Here is an 18577-nt window from a genome sequence, read left to right as displayed (position 1 = left end):
GTGTTTTTGAGTATGTGTGTGTCCCTGTTGAATTTCCCATAGGATTCTCACACATTGAATTCGGTGTCTGCTTTTAATTCCACTTTTGCAGTCCAAAATGGGGGCCTAAAATCACGAAACATGTCACAAATCTTAAATTTTTTATCTCTATAATAAATTCATGTAACAATACAGTAAAGAAAACAACACATGTGGGGGCAAGCACTCCTCTACATCGCTGTGCCACTGAATAAAGTGCAAGAAATAAGTGAGCTAATCAAATTTAAAGTATTTGATTTTATTTCATTATTTACCAAGTTGACATACATTCAACAGTTTTGCCTGGAAATAAGGCAATTTACTTAAGATAAAGGTTGCAATTTCTTTATTTAAAAGTTTAAACACAAAAATTGACAAAACTCATGGAAACTCATACAGTGTTCGGACAATTCAAACATTCCCACACTAAACTTATCTTTGCCCCTGATGTACAATCCAGTCCTCAGGAAGAGTTTTGTGTTCACACTGTCAAACTCTGGTTCACCTACCTCTTCTTTGCAGCCCATTTCCTTTCTTCATCTTTCTCCTCTGCCTCTTTCATGATTTCTGCCCCAATGTCTAAAGCTCTGACAGCCTGTCATAACTCTGTCAGCCTGTTATAACCTGTCATAACATAATGACCTAACACTCTTCATGATTGGCAGGTGTTTTTCCTTACAGGCCAATGAAGTAGGAGCTGCCTTATTTGTTTATTGCCCATTTCATTCGTCCTGTGTTTAAAAAGCTATACAGTAGTTGTTGCATATAACTTTCGCTAATGAGAGGCAGTGACCAGGGGGATGGGACACTGCCTTCTTCTGCTGGATGAGTCACACCAAAAAAGGTGTAAAAATGGGAGAAGGAAAGGAAAGATAGGAGTTTGCCTGGTGGCAGTAGTAGAGACAGGAGCTAGTGAAGAAGGTGGGCGAGCGATATGCTTTAGAGAGACAGTTGAGGAGAATCTCAAATATTGACCTTGGAAAACTCCCTCTATGATAATAATTATCTTTGTTTGTCCCCCTCTCTTTGTTGCCCCTCCTCTATCTTGCCTGTTGTACTGTCTCTCTACCTCCCCTCATGTCTCTTTTTCTCTTTTTTCGTGTGTGTCCTTTGCTCCTGTAATCTTAGCGACCTCAGATAAAAGCAACTCTGCTCTTTTTCTTCTCTTTGATACACATTAATCCCTATCATTGATTACAAATTTACAAGCTCAGGTTCAGCTTATCACAATAAGCCTCTACCATTTGACACCCCTCATCCCCCCCATACTTTGTAATTTATAATGCTAATACTGTACATAACTCATCAACAATCAAGGATGCACCTGGACATTGAGTTGATAACATTTCACTGCTCATCCAAGTAGTTTCTTCAGTCCTAGACCACATATACATTAATTCAGTGAAATATATAATAATTGCATCCTAATCTCTATTTTGGCTGTCCGTCCAGACTGAATCAGTGGCTTTATTACACAAAACTAATGCTTTTCCAAACTGACCTATGGAATGGGTAAATATGAGCCTGCTGATTTAGGATTGCATTGTGTACATAGAAAATGGAGCTTAGGTAGAAATGCTGTAATATCCCTACCAAAACAATTGGTGGGAGTAGCTTTGCCCTTTAAAGCAGATGGACCTCTTTGCATGGACGAAGAAATGTAAATGGCTTTTTCTGGTCATTCATGTTACTTTTCATTCTCTGCTTGTTCTGCGAGAAAGCCTTAACTCCTAGTAAGAACTCCTAGAACTAGTATGCTGCTTCTTTTTTGCCCGTTTTGGAGGCTGGCTTAGTTCCTCCAAGCATGCTCAGAAGAAGAATTACTTCTTTTCCCATCTGTCTATGTTTTATTGTGAACAGAGTTCAAAGAGAAACAACCTGAATTGCCTAGTGTGGAATAATGTTTTACCATATCTGGCTTAATGTATATGTAGTGTGAGAGAAGTTGTTAGGGAACACATACTATAATTAAGCTCCAGGTTGATTTTGTTTTTCACCTGCCATGAATAGGCTGATTGTAGGACGTGAGAAAGAGGCTTGAGTATAGGAGAGTTGTTAGGATATAATGATAACAACTCCCACAACCTGTTGTGCCCCAAAATGGGAAACAAAACCACCCTGGAGGATAAATTTTAGAATTACAACGCTGAATAGTAATTAGATGTTAATGTTGGGAAGCCCCCATGTTTCCTGTCTGCTTTCTAGATTTAACTTTAAAAAAAATAAAGACAATGATAATAATAATAATAATAATAATAATAATAATAATAATAATAATAATAATAATAATAATAAATATATTAAAATTAAAAAAGATTAATATACATTGTGGTATTACATTATTGCAGCCTAAAATAACGTTATTGTTTTTTCATGAGTAGTACATACTTATTGTTACTGTAAATGTTGCATATGTATCTTTACTAGAAGAGCATTATCCAATACAACTCTATTTGAATGTTTCAATCTTTTTTATGAGAAGATTGACTGTAACCAGCAACACACATTAGGCTTTTTTTTACTTTGAAAAAAGTTTGAAAGAGTTACATATTTTTTGTCCAGCAGGGAGTGTTCGATCCTGTCTGAATCCTGCGTTCATTCACCAATAACTGAAAGCAACCAAGGTGAACTCCTCCTATTTCAGTATAAGATGCTCTTTCAGGAGATTCTACTGTGTAAGTCTAACTGAAACTGTCAAAGTAGTGGGACAAGTGAGTGTAATTTGGACCAGTGAGGGAGACAGCAAAAACAGTGAAAATTACATCCTATATACTGACAAACTATTATTTTAGGTGGTACTTTGTGCACACAAGTGTGTCCGAGTAAAGGTTTAATCTAAAGTTACTGCAATATTGCAATTCTGGTCTTTGTGCATGACAATCACATATTTTAGATTCACGTTTTTGTCCTTACCATCTTTCAAACTTGGGCTAGTGATGGCCATTTCAGATGACACTGTGGTGCTGCTTCTTAAAGGCAGCCATAGTAAACTATGCTAAGTGAAGGCGGAGCACTACATCCATTCATTTAAATTGGTACTAATGGGACACTATTTAAAATTCAATTAATTACTAGGGGCCAAATGCACAGTGCCAATTAATGCTGTCACAATCCTGAGTAGTAATTGGACGCGTTGATGAGTCGTGCCTGCTTGTGTTAGTGTGCATTCCTCTTTAAACTAGTTGGCCACCTACTGTACCTCCAAAAGTTCTCAATAGTCGGAGTATCACTTGTCCAGGGGCTGACAGATCAAAGTAACATGGGCGAGCAGCTGGTATAGCAATGTTACAGTTTAGTTTACTTCTTTGAAGGTGCATCTTTATGATCAGGATATCAATAAAACAATTTTGATTGATAGTGGTTTGTTTTGCATGATTGTGCACACAAAATAAAAATTCTGCATGCAACATTTTTGACTAATCCAGAATTCCATTTTTAAGCATAGGCCTCAGCAGCCTATTAGCGTGTAAAAGACTCCAAAGTGGTGACTTATTTGTCTGCACATTGTGCATATTTGTCCAAGCAAAACAGACATTTTTGCTTCATTCTTAATTTGTAATGCAATTTATTTATAATTTTCAAGTCATGAGGACTGCAAATAAATTATAATGAACCAAAAAATAATGAAACACGTGGTACTTGCAACCATGTACAAATGGATTAGACCACTTACTTACCATGGGCAGTAACAGTAACACATCCTGTCTTATCAGCTGCCCATATTTTAATACTTAATTGCTGCTCCAAGCTCATTATTTAAATTTTTTTATATAGAATGTTAACTTTATACAAATAAGCTTAAAAAACATTCGAGTAACATCCTGTCTTGTCAGCTGCTGCACACATATACACACCAGGTGTATGTATGACTTCTAAGTGGTGACATTATTGTGTGTGATATACAGTATGTATTTGTGCTTGTGTAGTAAGGTCCCTTTTCTTTATATTAACCCCTGTCAGCTCCACATTGTGTAAATGCACAGTAGCAGTTATGTTTCATCATAAATTACTAGCAGTGGCACACCTGCTGAAATGTTACACTCTATAGAGGGTAAACGCTTGGATGGATACTTACACATGCTTTTTTAAATATCTATAACAATGACCTAATTATATTTTCACTGCTGAGCAAAGTAAGCCATGTAATGTCAAAATCTTTAAAGCAGATGTTTTTTTTTAAATATGCACATTATGATGACATAAGGGGGGCTTGGTGGAACAGTTGTAGAGCATTGGATTGGGATGCGGAAGGCTATGGGTTTGAATCCCACCCCACCAGCTGTGGCCCCGCCCAGCCATCTAAGGCCACCCTGAGCCAGGATAAATTTGGGAGGGTTGTGGCAGGAAGGGCGCCCAGTGTAAAAAACTCATGCCAAATCAACATGTGGAACACGTTCTGCTGTGGCGACCCCTCAAGAGACTTACTGAAAGCCTTTGATCTTTTTTAATATCTGCTTTTCTTTACTTTTCAGCATTTTTGGAATTCAGCTTTTACATTTTCAGTTTGACTTCACTTCACCCTACTCCATTCTCTCACACACTTTAATCCTCTTCCTCACTTTATACTCCAGAGAGAGAGAGGGAGGGAGGGCCTGGGATCAATGTTGGGCCTGTGCACACAGAGACCGGCAGCTGGCTGAATCGGAGTGATCGATCAGGCAGAGAGCATTTACTTTGCCAGACTGCTGGGCCTTTGTAGATGGAGATTATTTCAAAATTATTACAGAAGGCAGATGCTTGTCAGAAGATGCTCTCTGTCAAGGTTATAGTGCTTCAGTGCCTCCTCACAGACTCATTCCTTCTTTCGTTTTGTCACACTTTTGCTTTCTTCATCATTTTAAAGTCATCTACATTTCTTGTTTTATTTTTCATCATTCCCTTCCTCTCCGCAATGTTTTCTGTAATTTCACATGTTGTACATTGCTCTTTCATTTTATGTAGCTGTCTTTCTTGTAGAATGTTCTTTCCCTAAGAGCAGACATCTTTTGTACGTTACAGGTGCAGAGCGTATACCACTCAAGTAATGGAAAACCGAAAATGTCATTAAGTAAATTGACTTCACACACACAGACAGACAGGTTACACAGTACAATGTTTAAAAAGTCTAACATGATACCTGATATAGCAGCAAGATGCTATGTGTTTGAAGCTTCTTCTTCCTCTTTCTGGAATTATTTAAATAATTTATTTTTATTCTCTGCTTATCTTTAAAAAATATATGATTAGAGAAGGCTTTTGTGCAGCTTTATATTTGGTTAGTGCCAAAATACATGTCCTCTGCATGCTCTTGGATGGATTGAATGAGCCTCTACACGTGTGTACATATTTAAAACTGATAATTTAAGTTTGAGACGTTGCTAATATCTGTTTTTTTACCCTTGTTAGTCTGATTAGACTTAGTAACATTTTTGTCCACCATGGGCTCTACCTATCATCATTTCCTTCCATTTTTTACTCATGGCAGTATAAATTAGCCCCTGTCTCTCTCTCACATGGCACGGCCCTGGACATAGTCATCTTCAATTTTCAATCTGCCGTAATACATCCAAATTTAGAAAGCAATTCTCATTACAGTGGGAAGCCACAGTGCAAAGAATGCTCGCACTCACCTGTACTGGAACTTGCACATGATCCTCTGCATGAAGCATGTTCCATTCCTTAGAACCAATTTTATCTCTATGCCTGTCTCACAATCGGGGGCTGATAGTGTGTGTTAAGAGCTTGTACTGGGCTGTAACCATGTGTTAGAAAAATTAGTCTTCTGTGATTGCATTTTCTTAAGCCTACATATGCTAAGTAAGAACAATGTGCAACATCACTGTGTGATGACAGGACTTTTTACATGCTGTATACAATCCCTGCAACCAGCTGTTGTATATTTATTTTGAGCAAATTGCTCTTGTTTGGTTCCATGAACTAGAAATATTTTCACACAAATTAAAATTAAGTTCACAAAATGCCAGTCTTTCTAGTGTATCAGCACCTCAGAAAATAGACACACACAAAATCCACATCTGACAGAGATGAAAAGAAAGCTCTGGGATTATTTTCTTAGACGGCACGGGGAGGGAACAAATCAGCATCAGGAGAGTTTAAAATGAAAAAGAAGGATTAGGCTATAATTTTGCATACATTATGTCAGAATGGGCTTCCTAGTACAAAACCATTACACCTTTTGTAATTTCTGTCCAACTATCCCTTTTTATTTTTCTAATGACTGTCTTTGTAAATTGGACCATATGGAAGATTTTACACTGTTATATACAAATTGTAGCATTTGTATATTCTCTCTCTTAATATTCATCTCTCAGTGACAGCGGACTATAAGCCTGTATGAGGACAAGGCACAATGCTCTACACAAGCATTTACATATTTAGCCAGATGTTGTTTGCATTGACATATGAAACCTGGTAGTAAGCTAGTTACTCTCTACACAGTGAAAACAGACTCTCTCACTTAACAGCAGCCTGATCAAACATTTACATCGTTAAACAGATGTTGTTTGCATTAATATATGAAACCTGGTACCTGGCTACAGTGGTTACTCTCTACACACTGAAAACATTCTTCTTTGTGGGATTTACAAACACTCAAGCTTAAAACTCGAGCACCTAGTATATAATGGAAGTGTATCATTCATTTATAGAACATACACACAAGAATTTTAGAAACCCTATCTTTTGGCGTGGTGGTTTTGTCTATTCAAAGACTGCGAGTACTCACATTTCAGTAGCAGTAAAACTGAAATTACAGTACAAATGTTAATGAAGTGTTGAATTGTGTGTGCACATACTTTGAGACTGACTGACTAGTGATTACAGAAACCCCATCTTTGTGTGCTTTAATATACTGTAGCTCCATGGTACACTGTAAGTATTTAAATGCCAGAGCACTTTGCTTCATTTCTCTCTAGTAAAACGATCTCGACCAGGAAAGATAGACTGTAACGTTCAGAAGGAAGAGAGAGAAGAACAGAGAAATGGAGAGGAGATGTAGTCAGGATTGGGAGAGAGTAGAGAGGGAGTGAGGGGGATTAATTGTTCACCCAGGAGAGGGAGATAACATCAGATGTTTAAAAGCTGCCACAACTAATCCTGTCATTTCTTGGACTAGAATATTGAAAATGAAGAAATGATATCTCTTGGAGAACTGGAAAGAAAGTTAATCTGTGTGGCTGTAACAAACACTTATTTGCAATTGCTAAATGGTCGACAGATTATGGTATATTTTACTTGCGTGGCATTAATATCCAGTGTGATAATGACTACATAAATGTGCTTTTCTTTGACATTATACTGTTGTTTGCCTTTATTATTCATTATTTCCTCTTTGACTTATTATAATTGTATAATTTTTCAAGGTATAATGTATTTACTGAAACATTAATTGGACAGGTGAAGCATTGTATTTTCACCACATGCAGTAGCCAGACATTGTATACCACCTCCTGTGTTTTTAAAAAGGGACAAATCTGTGGTTTTGCGTATTTTAGTATGTTAATTGCAAATTGCATATTATTTTCCACTATTACTGATAATCTTTTAAATGATATGGTTTCAAAGTGATTGCCTACCTTTCAGCAGCCATTTCTTTTTATTTTATTGCACTTTGAAATTTAATTTACCTGGACACTAGAGAATTTATACATTTGTGCCTTTATTATTAAAGTTTTTATTTTGGTACTACTGTTTTACAAAAGTTTTGGTAGGTTGAAGCAAATGTTAAATGTTCAGTAGCTAAATCTTTAGCAATAGATGTTGGGCCCTTTATAATATAGATGACAGAATCATTTGGTCTGATGGATTATCTGTCTCAAGCAAGTTTAAAGTACCTCCCAAATTTGTAGCAAAATTAATTCAACCAGTTGCCTGCCTCAAGGTATTGTAGCAGTCTCAAACATATGGCTTGAAAACAAGTACTAGTAATGCACTTTACAAGACGCATAGTTTACTATTAGTGACGTAAATAAAAAGCTGTACAGTTCATTCCTGATGATCCCTAAATGGGATCAGCTCTCTGCCCTACTTCGGTTCGGTGTTCTATCCCAGAAGCGCTCTCTTCTTTGTGACCCATACCTGTCGTTCTCTGCGCCATCCCTTCCACCCTTTGGTCCCGCAGCACTCCCCTTCCTCCTCTGTCATATCTGTCATAGGCGTTCAGTTGCTGGTGTTCCTCTAGGCTTCAAATTTAATTTGGTTTCAATCTGCTGTAATTGCTTTGAGAGACGGCCGTGTCTGCATGTTTTTCCTCTCTTATGTCTGCCGGAATACTGGATAAGGTGTGTGTGTGTGTGTGTGGGTGTGTGTGTGTGTGTGTGTGCGTGCGTGGATGAATGTGACTGAAGGTGGGTACTCATGTGTGCACATGTGTAAATTCTGAACAAGTGCCTGGGCACACACTGTCAATGATACACTTTGTCAAACACCAGCTGCTGTCATTGGACTCTGGCATTTTGACAATGCTTTTTTCAGACATGCTCCTTCTCTTTGTAGCAGAAAAGACAGGGGGTGGGAAGCGTGGTAAATGTGGAAGACATTAAAAAATATCTTTGTGGAAACGCCTCATGACCTTTTAGTTGAACAATAACCCCACTTATAATCTCTGGATGTTACTCCTTTCATTATTCTATCAATAATCTAAGGTCAGAGGAAGGGTGATTAAAGAGAAGCAGTAAAATGGATAGTAGAAATAAACTGACCTTGAACTGAAGACAGCGCAGTTGTGATGAAAGTTGCGATGTTGATTGTTCTGCTTTAGGACAAGATCATCAGTTCAAACAATTGTATATGAATTAACTTAATGGAAGTATTAGCCACTTTTCTAAGCTCCTGAAGAAGGTTTATTAAACTGAGAGGACATTGGTTCAGATTGTCACGGACCTGCCATGAAAAGGTTACTGCTGGAATAACAGTGTCGCTGTCTACAGTGAAGTAGGTGTTACATCACTATGGACTGAATTTCTTCCGTCCAAAAAATTATTAAAAAATAAATACCTTCACGCTCAACTAAAATTTTGAGCTGTCCACATGGGCATAGGAAAAACTTGTAGAGGGAAGTTCTATGGTTAGATGAGACATGGATTGACTTTATTGGCCACACGAGGTGTATTTTGAAGGGTAAAGGTGAAGCATAGTACAACTCCAGAACGCTGCCTATACTGTTAAGCTCATTAGTGTTAGCATCTAGGTCCAAGGTTGTTTTTCGTGTTCTGTACTGTACCTGGTGCCTTGCACAAAGTGGATGGAATAATGAAGATGACCTGCAATAGAGCTTTCACACATCAAAGCTGTTTGTGTCTAAAATAAGTTTTGTAATACTTTTGCCAAGAAGAATTATCAATATCCAACCAGAGATTAGTCAGGACGTGAAACTGCTAAGAAACATTTAAGCAAATGTGAGATGTGCTGTATATTTGTATGACCAACTGTATTTGTATCCAAGCTCAGCAACCGGTGTGAGCCTGCCAAAGGAAAGGAACTAGGGAATACCAAAGTGTGTATAACTGATTGCCCGTTGATTAGTGAAGGCTCATTTTGTGTGATTGCAAGTGTACAGTATATACATAATGTATATGAGTAGCATTATTGTGAGCCTCATTTAAATTTAAAGTGAATAAATGCGTTCATGCTCAGCTTCCATTTGAGTTTTTGAGGAGTTCTGCTTCTTTCCTGGTCTGTGTGTATTACTGGCATATAGTAACTTATTGTTGAAATAATCAGCCACATCATTAAATCCACCTGGTGATTGTAATGTTATGGTGACAGGGTGAGCAGTTTAATACTACCCTGCCCCATACTCAGCAAGCCGCAATGTACTGTGCATTCTGACACCTGTCAATCACCATAACATTTTTCTTATGATGATTCGTGTCCACCACAATATCAAAACTACCAGGTGCATTTAATATGGTGGCTCACTCATTTACAGTAGTGGGATAAATTAACCTTGCTTTGTTGTGTTTTCACCTCTGATGAAAGAGTTATTTCCTGTACATCTTGATTCTGTTTGGCTTTGCTCCTCCCCACTCAGCCCGCTGATGAGGCAGAAAGACAAGCCGGTCATCCATGGAGCCATTCACACCTGTTAACAGATGCACTGACTAAAAGAGCTCTTTTTCTTTTTAGTGGAATGACACCGGGCTTTTTTCAGTTGACTTTTTATTTTTAGCTATTGCTTGTTCCAGATATCAGGTATGTATTTTTTTCTTCTCAGCTATCTACAAGGTCAAAGCTTGTGAAGCCTGGAGAAACAAGATGTTTGAATCTTATTCATTTAATTTCTTTTTATAAACACTACCTCTAGGCTCAATTCCTCCCTATTTCTGCCTCTTTTGTCTGGTTGATGCCAGTAACAGCAGGAAAGGCATGGCAGCAGTTTGGGTATGTCTGTGACTATCTGTCAAATAGTGGCCAGTGAGTCCAACCAGCCAGACTCTCGCATGTTGTTGACCTGATCCTCTCGCCATCAACTCTGTGCTCTCGTTGCACGCTTACCCTAGGCCCCCTGCTGGTCTCTGTGTGTATGACACTACCTGCAAGCATTTCTGTTTTATAATGACTCACTAGGATGTTTCTGCAGTGACCTTGTTTCACATTTACATGTTGTGCTACATATATTCATTGTGACCTATGTATACACCTTGATGTGTCCCTGTTAGTAAATTATATGATAAACCTTTTTTTAGCATTCATCCCATACAAGGTTTAATTAAATTGTGCGACAGTGGTCGGTACTCCAGTGCATGGTAATGTGCAGTACAATGATCTTTGGCTCCATGCTATGATGAGTTTGCCACTTTGCTTTGTGTGGTTTAATGAGAGAAATGCATATTATTTTGAATTGTGCATCTCAAATGAAACAAAAAGTGCCCCAATTAGAAGACAATTAATTTTGTTGTTATGGAGATATGTCAGCAGTCAGTAATATATTTGATTAGCTCGTTTCCTCTGTGACATTGGTTCAAATATAATTGTATTTGGATTATATCCATATTATAAACTTAGAAGTAGGCTGATTACTCCACAAGAGCTCACGATCAAGGTTGAATATTTTCAGCTCCGAAGGACCATTATGAGGGAGTTTAACTGTTGCAGAGAGCTACTCTATTGTTCAGAGTAAAGACAGCTGCCTTTTTTGTCTCATTGAACTAGACACAGAAGCTTCCACACAATGCTGGCAGTGTACTGTGGAAATACAGTGTGTCTGTTGGTCTGTGTGGAGTGTAGAAAAGCTGCTGTTTGATTTTAAAAAGCTGTGGAGCTGCTGCTGCTGTGGGTAGGTGACAGCTCGCGTCTTCCAGATCTGGTCTCCGTGGAAACAGCAAAGTGGAGTTGGAAATGCGTCATGATGAGTGGGGAAATGCAAAAGAAAGTGTTAACATTTTCGTTGTGAGGGGGGAACAAAGGCGGGGATTATCTCAGCACATGCTACAATAGCACTACACATGCAGCCTCTGCAAACAGGCCTGCCACAGGATGCTTTGGATCACAGAACAAAGACAGGGTCTCCCACCCATCCTTGCAGATTCTCTGTCAGAGTTAGCTAATAAGAACTACAATAACCAGTTGCCAGCAGTAAACCAACAAGAGACGTAGAATTAAGGGTCATTATTTCTCCTCACTATGGACTTTTACATTGTTTGGCAACTCTACATAGGGCAGTCTATTCTTTTTACTGCTGTCCTTCTCCAAATACTTTATGACTGGTACTCGAAATGGATTGTTGCATCATTCACCCCACTGAGAAGAATGTGGATTAATGTAACCTATAAAACATGTTATGAGTTTTCAAGCTTTTTCCGATTTCACCCTGCGTTACTGACGAGCTCTGCACCCTGAAGTCAATTAAACAGTTTTGAAGTTGGTGTGGCCATGTTGTTGGAATTAATATGGCATTTGAGGAGGGAGAAAGTTGGAGAGCAGTAAACTGAGACAGATGGAGAGAAATGGAGTACAGCCTATGATGGCAGGATAAAACAGCCAAGCGAAAAGCAGAGATAAAAGGATGGTGCAGGAATGAAAGGTGGTGATTGGGGATGGAGGCGAGGGTGTGAGGTGAAGTGAAAGTGAGTTTGTCTGTGATGTTTTAAAATTCTGGAGTGGAAAGTCCCTCCATCTGTTATTGTGGGACAGTTCTGACTCAGTGATTTCTATGATTGGCCTTAATCCTGGCCGAGTGGAGAAGACAGAATGAAGAGCTTAATGCAGACTACTCTCACTCTGACAGGCTCCGCTGCTGCTGGTGCTGCTGCTGCTTCTGGACCTCACCAGGATGCTCATTCTGCTGCCCCCTAATGGAATAACTGCTGAGTGACCCCTCCTCGCACTATTACAGTACCACATACAGCTACTCATAAGGCCATGACACGGTAGTGACAGTTTGATGTAACACATTTGGCAACAATCATCACACATAGCAGAATTCATTCAGCTATGTTTGTTTTCTGTAGCAATTATGCCTTCACAATTCATCAGTCATCATGATAGAATTAGTGCCCAGAGAAACAGCATGTCTTTTAGACTGTTACTAGGTAAACGACGTTTCTTAATCATGTAAAAAAAAGTGTAAATGTAGTTTCTGCCAATGCATCATTTGTATATTTATTTCGGTGTTGGAATCATTTTTTAAGAAAGGTGTTCTATATGTCTTTTTTTAAAGAGCCTAGAGGTTTCTATTATAATTGTCACTGTGCATACCAGCCAATCTTGGTAAAATTTAGTAAGGGTCTTCCCTTGCCAAGTTAGTCACTCTGACAAGGTTAAGTGACCTCAATATTTCAGTCTTTTGGTCCCCAAGGTGACTTGAGTGTTCCCAGAAACCGAGCTGAGGGGGTCATTTGGAACACGTTGAGTGCCTTGATTGAAAGCTGCAATCACATGCACAGACCGTGTCGTGTTTTCTCAAGTGCCCTCTCACTCAAACACACACATTGTAGGGCTGTTTTGGAGTGTCCCTCCAGATCACACAGACGACAGTGTGGTGTGTCGAGTGCCCTTTAAGTTAATGCTCAGTGGAAGGGCCTAACAGGCTGCAGCAATCACACAGACGGCCCGGTGTCGAGTTTGCGCTCACCACAGCATGACGCTGTCTGTCCCTGGTGTGCTGTTATTCCCCTAGAAATAACATGACTTTGAGTGATTAAACTGCTCCCCTCTGGAACAGAGCAAACTGAACAGTTATGAATGTTAAAGATCCTAATTGCCTCATGCTGTACTTTTCAGCTTTTTTTTTTTTATGGACTGCTGTCTTCATGTTCTTTGAGTTCTCTGAGCTTTTCAGGGTTCCTCAACGCGAAAAATCACTAAGCTTCAGTTTGTGCAACCACAGTCACCTGCACCAATATGTACAGTGTTTGCATTCATGACAAACTTTTTTGTGTGTTGTTTAAGGTTGCAGACCTTGTGAAGACACAGCATATGGCAGTATTCATTACTGAGTTGTGTTTGTGGCTCTTGACCTTGTCTGAAGGCTCAGAGACAAATGGACCAACATGTGATGCATTATGTGTCAAGGTTATAATGGCAACAACATTACAGGGTGCTGCGCATGTTGTCGGCTCTTCTGGTGTCTTGTGCCTGTATGTTGTAGTGTTATTTGCTGTGTTGTGTGGGCCTAGACTGAGCTTATCTGTGCTGTACTGTGCTGATCTCACTATGCTCATCCAGTGCTCTAAGCTGCTTGGGCTCCAGCCACCAGCATAGATGATATATCCCTGCCCCCCTCCTTCCCACATCTCTCACTCTGATTCATTGGCTGTTTGTGTTGCCCATCCATCTTGGCCAGCACAGAGGAAGGAAAGACACATGAAGACACATGGCTGTTTTGGAGCATGGGGACTGCATTAAGCTGCTAGGCAAGAGATAGGGTCCCAGAGAAATGGTGGCCTACTGTGAGGGTAGGGTGAAGAATACCAGGAGAGAGGCAGCGGCAAATGCAGAACTGAAAAAAAAAAAATGTGTGGGCTACTCAGGGGGAGAGAAATGGATTTTCTAATGGAACAAAGTAGACATTCTTACTGACAGAGTAAATGCTGAGAAAAAGACTAAGCTAAGGGTGTGGTAGTGTTGCTTGATCATAGATCATGACAGAGAGTTGGGGGAGATTGAAACTGTTCAGGTAAAGGGACTTATTTTTTTTATAATGTAAAATCAATGGCTTTTGGCCTGTCCCTTCAGGGGTGGCCATGTTGATTTGGCATTAGTTTTTATGCCGGATGCCCTTCCTGGAGCAGCCTTCCCATTTTATCTGGGCTCATGCCCAGCACAAGTGTGGCCCTTGGTGGCTGGGTGGGGCCACACCTAGTGGTGTGGGATTCGAACCTGTGCCTTCTCCATCCCAACCCAAACCCCTACCACTGAGCCACCAGGCCCCCTATGTCTATATAAAATGTGCACAAAAATAAAAAACATCTGCTTTAAGGATTTTGACATTACATGGCTTACATTGCTGAGACGTGAAAATATAATTAGGTAATAGTTCAGCTGCTCTGTGTGTGAAAAAATGCAAACTGATACCAAGAGAGAACCACTGTGACACTGCCCTCTAGTAAGGTTAACCCTCGCTAACGCCACTCAGTCTGTCCCCTCTAATAGACTGTAATAATTTCAATGGGATTATTCGAGTCATGTCATTGTTTCAGTTGTCTGTTGACTCATTAGAAAATCGTATTATTTAATGCACATTAAGGTGATTAAAAACACAAAGCAAAGTCAACTCAATGATTCAGATTTTCTATTGTTTCCTACAAATTAGTCTAGTGATATCATATTATGTATATATTTTGAACCATTATGCTCTCCTAATGTCCAACTACGACACCTATTAGAGCCTGAACTGATATTTTTTTGCCTGTTGTGTGTGTTGAGAGGAGGTGGAGTACTATTGGGTCTGTGTGGCTTCAGGTGAGAGGGCCTGCTGAGATGCAGTAGATGGGGCTCCTAATAGAAATAGAACAGCTTTTAATATAATGACAGTTTATGTCTTGTGTGTTTTTGTAGATAAAAAGCCTCCTGTGTTAGGGGAGTGGGGGCCTAGTGAATGAGCTTTTACTGAAGCAGGGGTTTAATATGGGTTATAATTTTGCAGCCAAAATATGGGTTATAATTTTGTAGCCCAGGGACTTGATTCTGCTTGATTCTGTGGCAGGAACAGGATCACCTGCTAGAGGGTTGGGGAAACTTAGATACTGAGGTGTAGGAGGTAGGGAGGGTTAGGAGTATTGTAGACAAAGTGAAAAACTCCAAGGCTTCACTATATTTGGATATTGAATGACTTTCTATAAAAGAAGCCCTCACACAGTGAGCGTTTTCAGAGATAAGCCTAAACTACATGATATTAGGTTATTAAAGCACATTTTTACGAGAACCTCAGTGAATAGCGGTGTTTGAACCTAGTTTGAGATGATAGGGTGATGCATATTGTACATGTCTGTACAACATAAGAACAAAAATATCTATGCATTTCATTTTAAATTACAACTGAAAAGCATTTTCTGACATAATTTACACCTGCTTGAGAAATTGGACATACTCAGTGTATTCTATATGTCCGTGAGGATGAAGAACTTGTAAATGGTAAAAGAATGTGAATGTATGCATTTGTGGATCTGAGACACATATAAAATAAAAGTATATGCTGCACTGGTGCTAAAACTTGCAGATGAAATGATGTGTAGACTTGGACCACATAGTCATACAAACTATAAAAACCTTTTCTATAGTGGTGGACTAAAAACTTGACAGCAGCTGCAAACATGTAACGTCTACTACTGGCTACAGGCTCTGCGCTAGAGAGTTTGGATTGGATGGGCAATTAATTTTTAGGGGGGCATTTTTTTATCTTACCTTTTCTTTTTTTGCTAGTGTATTGTTAAATAAGTGTATTTTTGTTACCATCATCATCATTATTATTCTTATTGGCATTTTACAGGAAAGATAAATAAACTGTAACAGAGAGTAAATACTTGTAAATAAATAAATAAATCAGTTAGGATAAGATCAGTTAATTATTTTCCATTGAAAACTCTGGTTCAATAGCCATTAATGTCCACCTGATGTACAGGCTACATGTCAAATTAAAGACCAAATAGCCATCCTGGATTTGACGGATACAGTTGCTAAATCTCCTCAACACAACATCTTTCCATTCATTTCACAGTTTTCATGTTACATAATGTTCAAACACTAGCTTCACAAGCTGACCCTTGCGAGTGTGCACCTTTTTTCAATTAAGATGTTCCTCAACATAGAGGATGAGCTTTCACACATGGACGTAAAAGCTCCAAATGTGACACACAGTTAAGGGGCCAAAACACACTCGGCATGGTCTTGAGTATGTTGTGCTGTTCTGAGAGAATCTTTTTAACAGTCCATTTTTCCTGCCTGTTACTGTTTTTAAGTTTGGAGATGTACTGTTTTGCAACAATGCATTCCAATTCCACAATTAAAGCATTTGTTAAGTCCAAGATCGGTTTTATTGACATTGCATCCAAAAACGTTTCTCCCTCTGGATCAAGTGCTGCTTGTGTAGTGGCCAACACAGTGTTCCGCTCACTAAAGTGCAACTCCATCTCCCCAACTACATGATCCAAGGCATTGAAATAGACTCTCTGTAGCTCCATTTTGTCATTGCCTTAGGACCCAGTAGTTATCTCAACTAAAAATGAATCAGAGTTTTGGTTGTAATGACTAATTTCATGTCTTCAAATGATGAATGACAGCAACAATTGCTAGATGTCCTGTCCACCTCTGGTCAAGCAGACATTTCAGTTTTTCACCTGTGTAATGTTTGGCAGCAGTGGGTTTACGGAAAAAGTTGTAGAGAGTGTTGTACGCATTCAAAAAGTCACTGATTGCTCGGCTAAAAATGTGTGGACAACAACAAGTTGATAAAATCCTGGTCGGGCTCAGACCTGCCATGGCCAGCTCAGACAGAATGATGTCGGTAATGGACTGTGCATCACTTGAGTTTGCGATGTCCATTACAAGTTGTTGTTCTTGTTTCAGATTTTTTTTGTAAGTGAGGGATTTCAACTGAGGGGGCACACTAACTTGTTTGGCCCCCTGTGGCCCGTCCATAACGCCAGCACTGCTTATCTATAAGCTTTTTTTTTTATCTATTTGCTTTTGGCAAACAAGCCAACAATAACAAACCTCCAACAGGCAGATGTGCACAAAACTATATATTATAATATATATACTATATTTTACAAAACAATTTCTGGCAAAATTACGTCTGGACATTCGGCTGAGCTGTGTGTCACACATGTAAAGCAAAGCGGGAGATTGTCCAAATCAGAAGCATTCTCCCTGGAGAAAGTCCGCTTCATTTCAGTGAGGAGTCAGTGTGTACAGGAGACACAACATGATAGAAAAATAAAGCTATGCAAAACAGTGTTTTGTTGACTTTGTTCTGAAGTTGAACTGAACTGAATGGAATTGAATTGCAGCACATTGGAGCTGTGCATCCACCATGGCAGTTGCTTGATAGAAAGCTCATTAACATGCACATTTGCTCACTTTAAATCCTCCCGACAATTTTGGACAGATCACTTTGCTCCATGCACAGGCTCATGCACACTTTGGATAAACTGCATATTCCTGGGAGTGTCTCATTCGGACATTTGCGTTATCACATCCACCGGCTAAAGACCTGAAAATGTCAGGATTCCAGTGCAGGATCTAGAGTAAACATGGACATGTTTATTTGTTGGTTTTTAGTTTATCAGTAAATAATTTTTTTTTTTTAAGAAATAAAAGCAAATATCTTTGTTAGATCACATTTGAGAAGCTTTTTAGCTCTTTCACCAATTGGCTACTGTATGTGCAGTTTTTTTGGAGGACAGTGTTAGTGGGTTTGGCACTCCCCAGAAATCTAAATTACTGTGTTAATTTACAGCTGTACTGGCTTTTGTAGGAAAGAAGGTCACGATCACCATCTGTCTGTCTGTCTCTCACACACATACACAAATCAATGTTTCATTGACTTGTTGCACTCATACTGTTGTACTTGTGTTTCCTTTTAGAAACTGGCCAGGGAGGCGGAGCAGCTTCAGAAGGAGCATGTGTGGCAAGATGGTGTGACGGTAAAGTAGGATACTTCTCACTCCTTCTCCAAGATGTCTTCTATCTTTTTCCTTTTCCTTTCCTTTTCCAGAAACTGGTAAATAGGTCACCCGACTACTCCAGTGTATTCCAGGTTCCCCCTTAATTTCACTGTTTTACTTCTAGCCATTTAATGACAATGTGATCAGCATCACAGAGACAATGTTGAAAAAGGTTAAAATATTGTAGTACACGAACAGAGTGTATACATATAAGCACACACTAAAACTGCTAACTTTAGGAATAGTTATTTTCATAGTCTTCAGGAGTTTTCTTTCACAGGCCACTGTAACAGTGCCTTCTTTTGCAGCTGACCTTTAAAGGACTAGAGATTAGCCCCTGAAATCTAAAAAGAGGAGTAATGGTATTGCTCTGTTTTTTTATGTGTTTACTTGTGTGTTTGTGAGCCACTGTGCTCCCCTACCTTCACATTTGCAAACCCCCAAATGGCCTACAT

The 18577-nt window shown here is 39.2% G+C and overlaps 1 protein-coding gene across 4 annotated transcripts in view; it reads left to right on the top strand.

Moving 5' to 3' along the window:
• cacna2d2a (calcium channel, voltage-dependent, alpha 2/delta subunit 2a) overlaps positions 1-18577 on the top strand; it is a 136506-nt gene that overhangs the window by 49815 nt on the left and 68114 nt on the right. For all 4 annotated transcript variants that reach the window (XM_067506098.1, XM_067506095.1, XM_067506094.1 and 1 more), the window contains one exon: positions 18042-18101. In XM_067506098.1, the coding sequence (XP_067362199.1) occupies positions 18042-18101 (60 nt within the window). The remainder of the gene's footprint in view (positions 1-18041; positions 18102-18577) is intronic.

Source organism: Channa argus, chromosome 5, assembly GCF_033026475.1.
Source record: "Channa argus isolate prfri chromosome 5, Channa argus male v1.0, whole genome shotgun sequence".
Classification (NCBI taxonomy): domain Eukaryota; kingdom Metazoa; phylum Chordata; class Actinopteri; order Anabantiformes; family Channidae; genus Channa; species Channa argus.
Note: the sequence above shows the minus strand (reverse complement) of the source record. Positions and strands in the feature narration are given on the sequence as shown.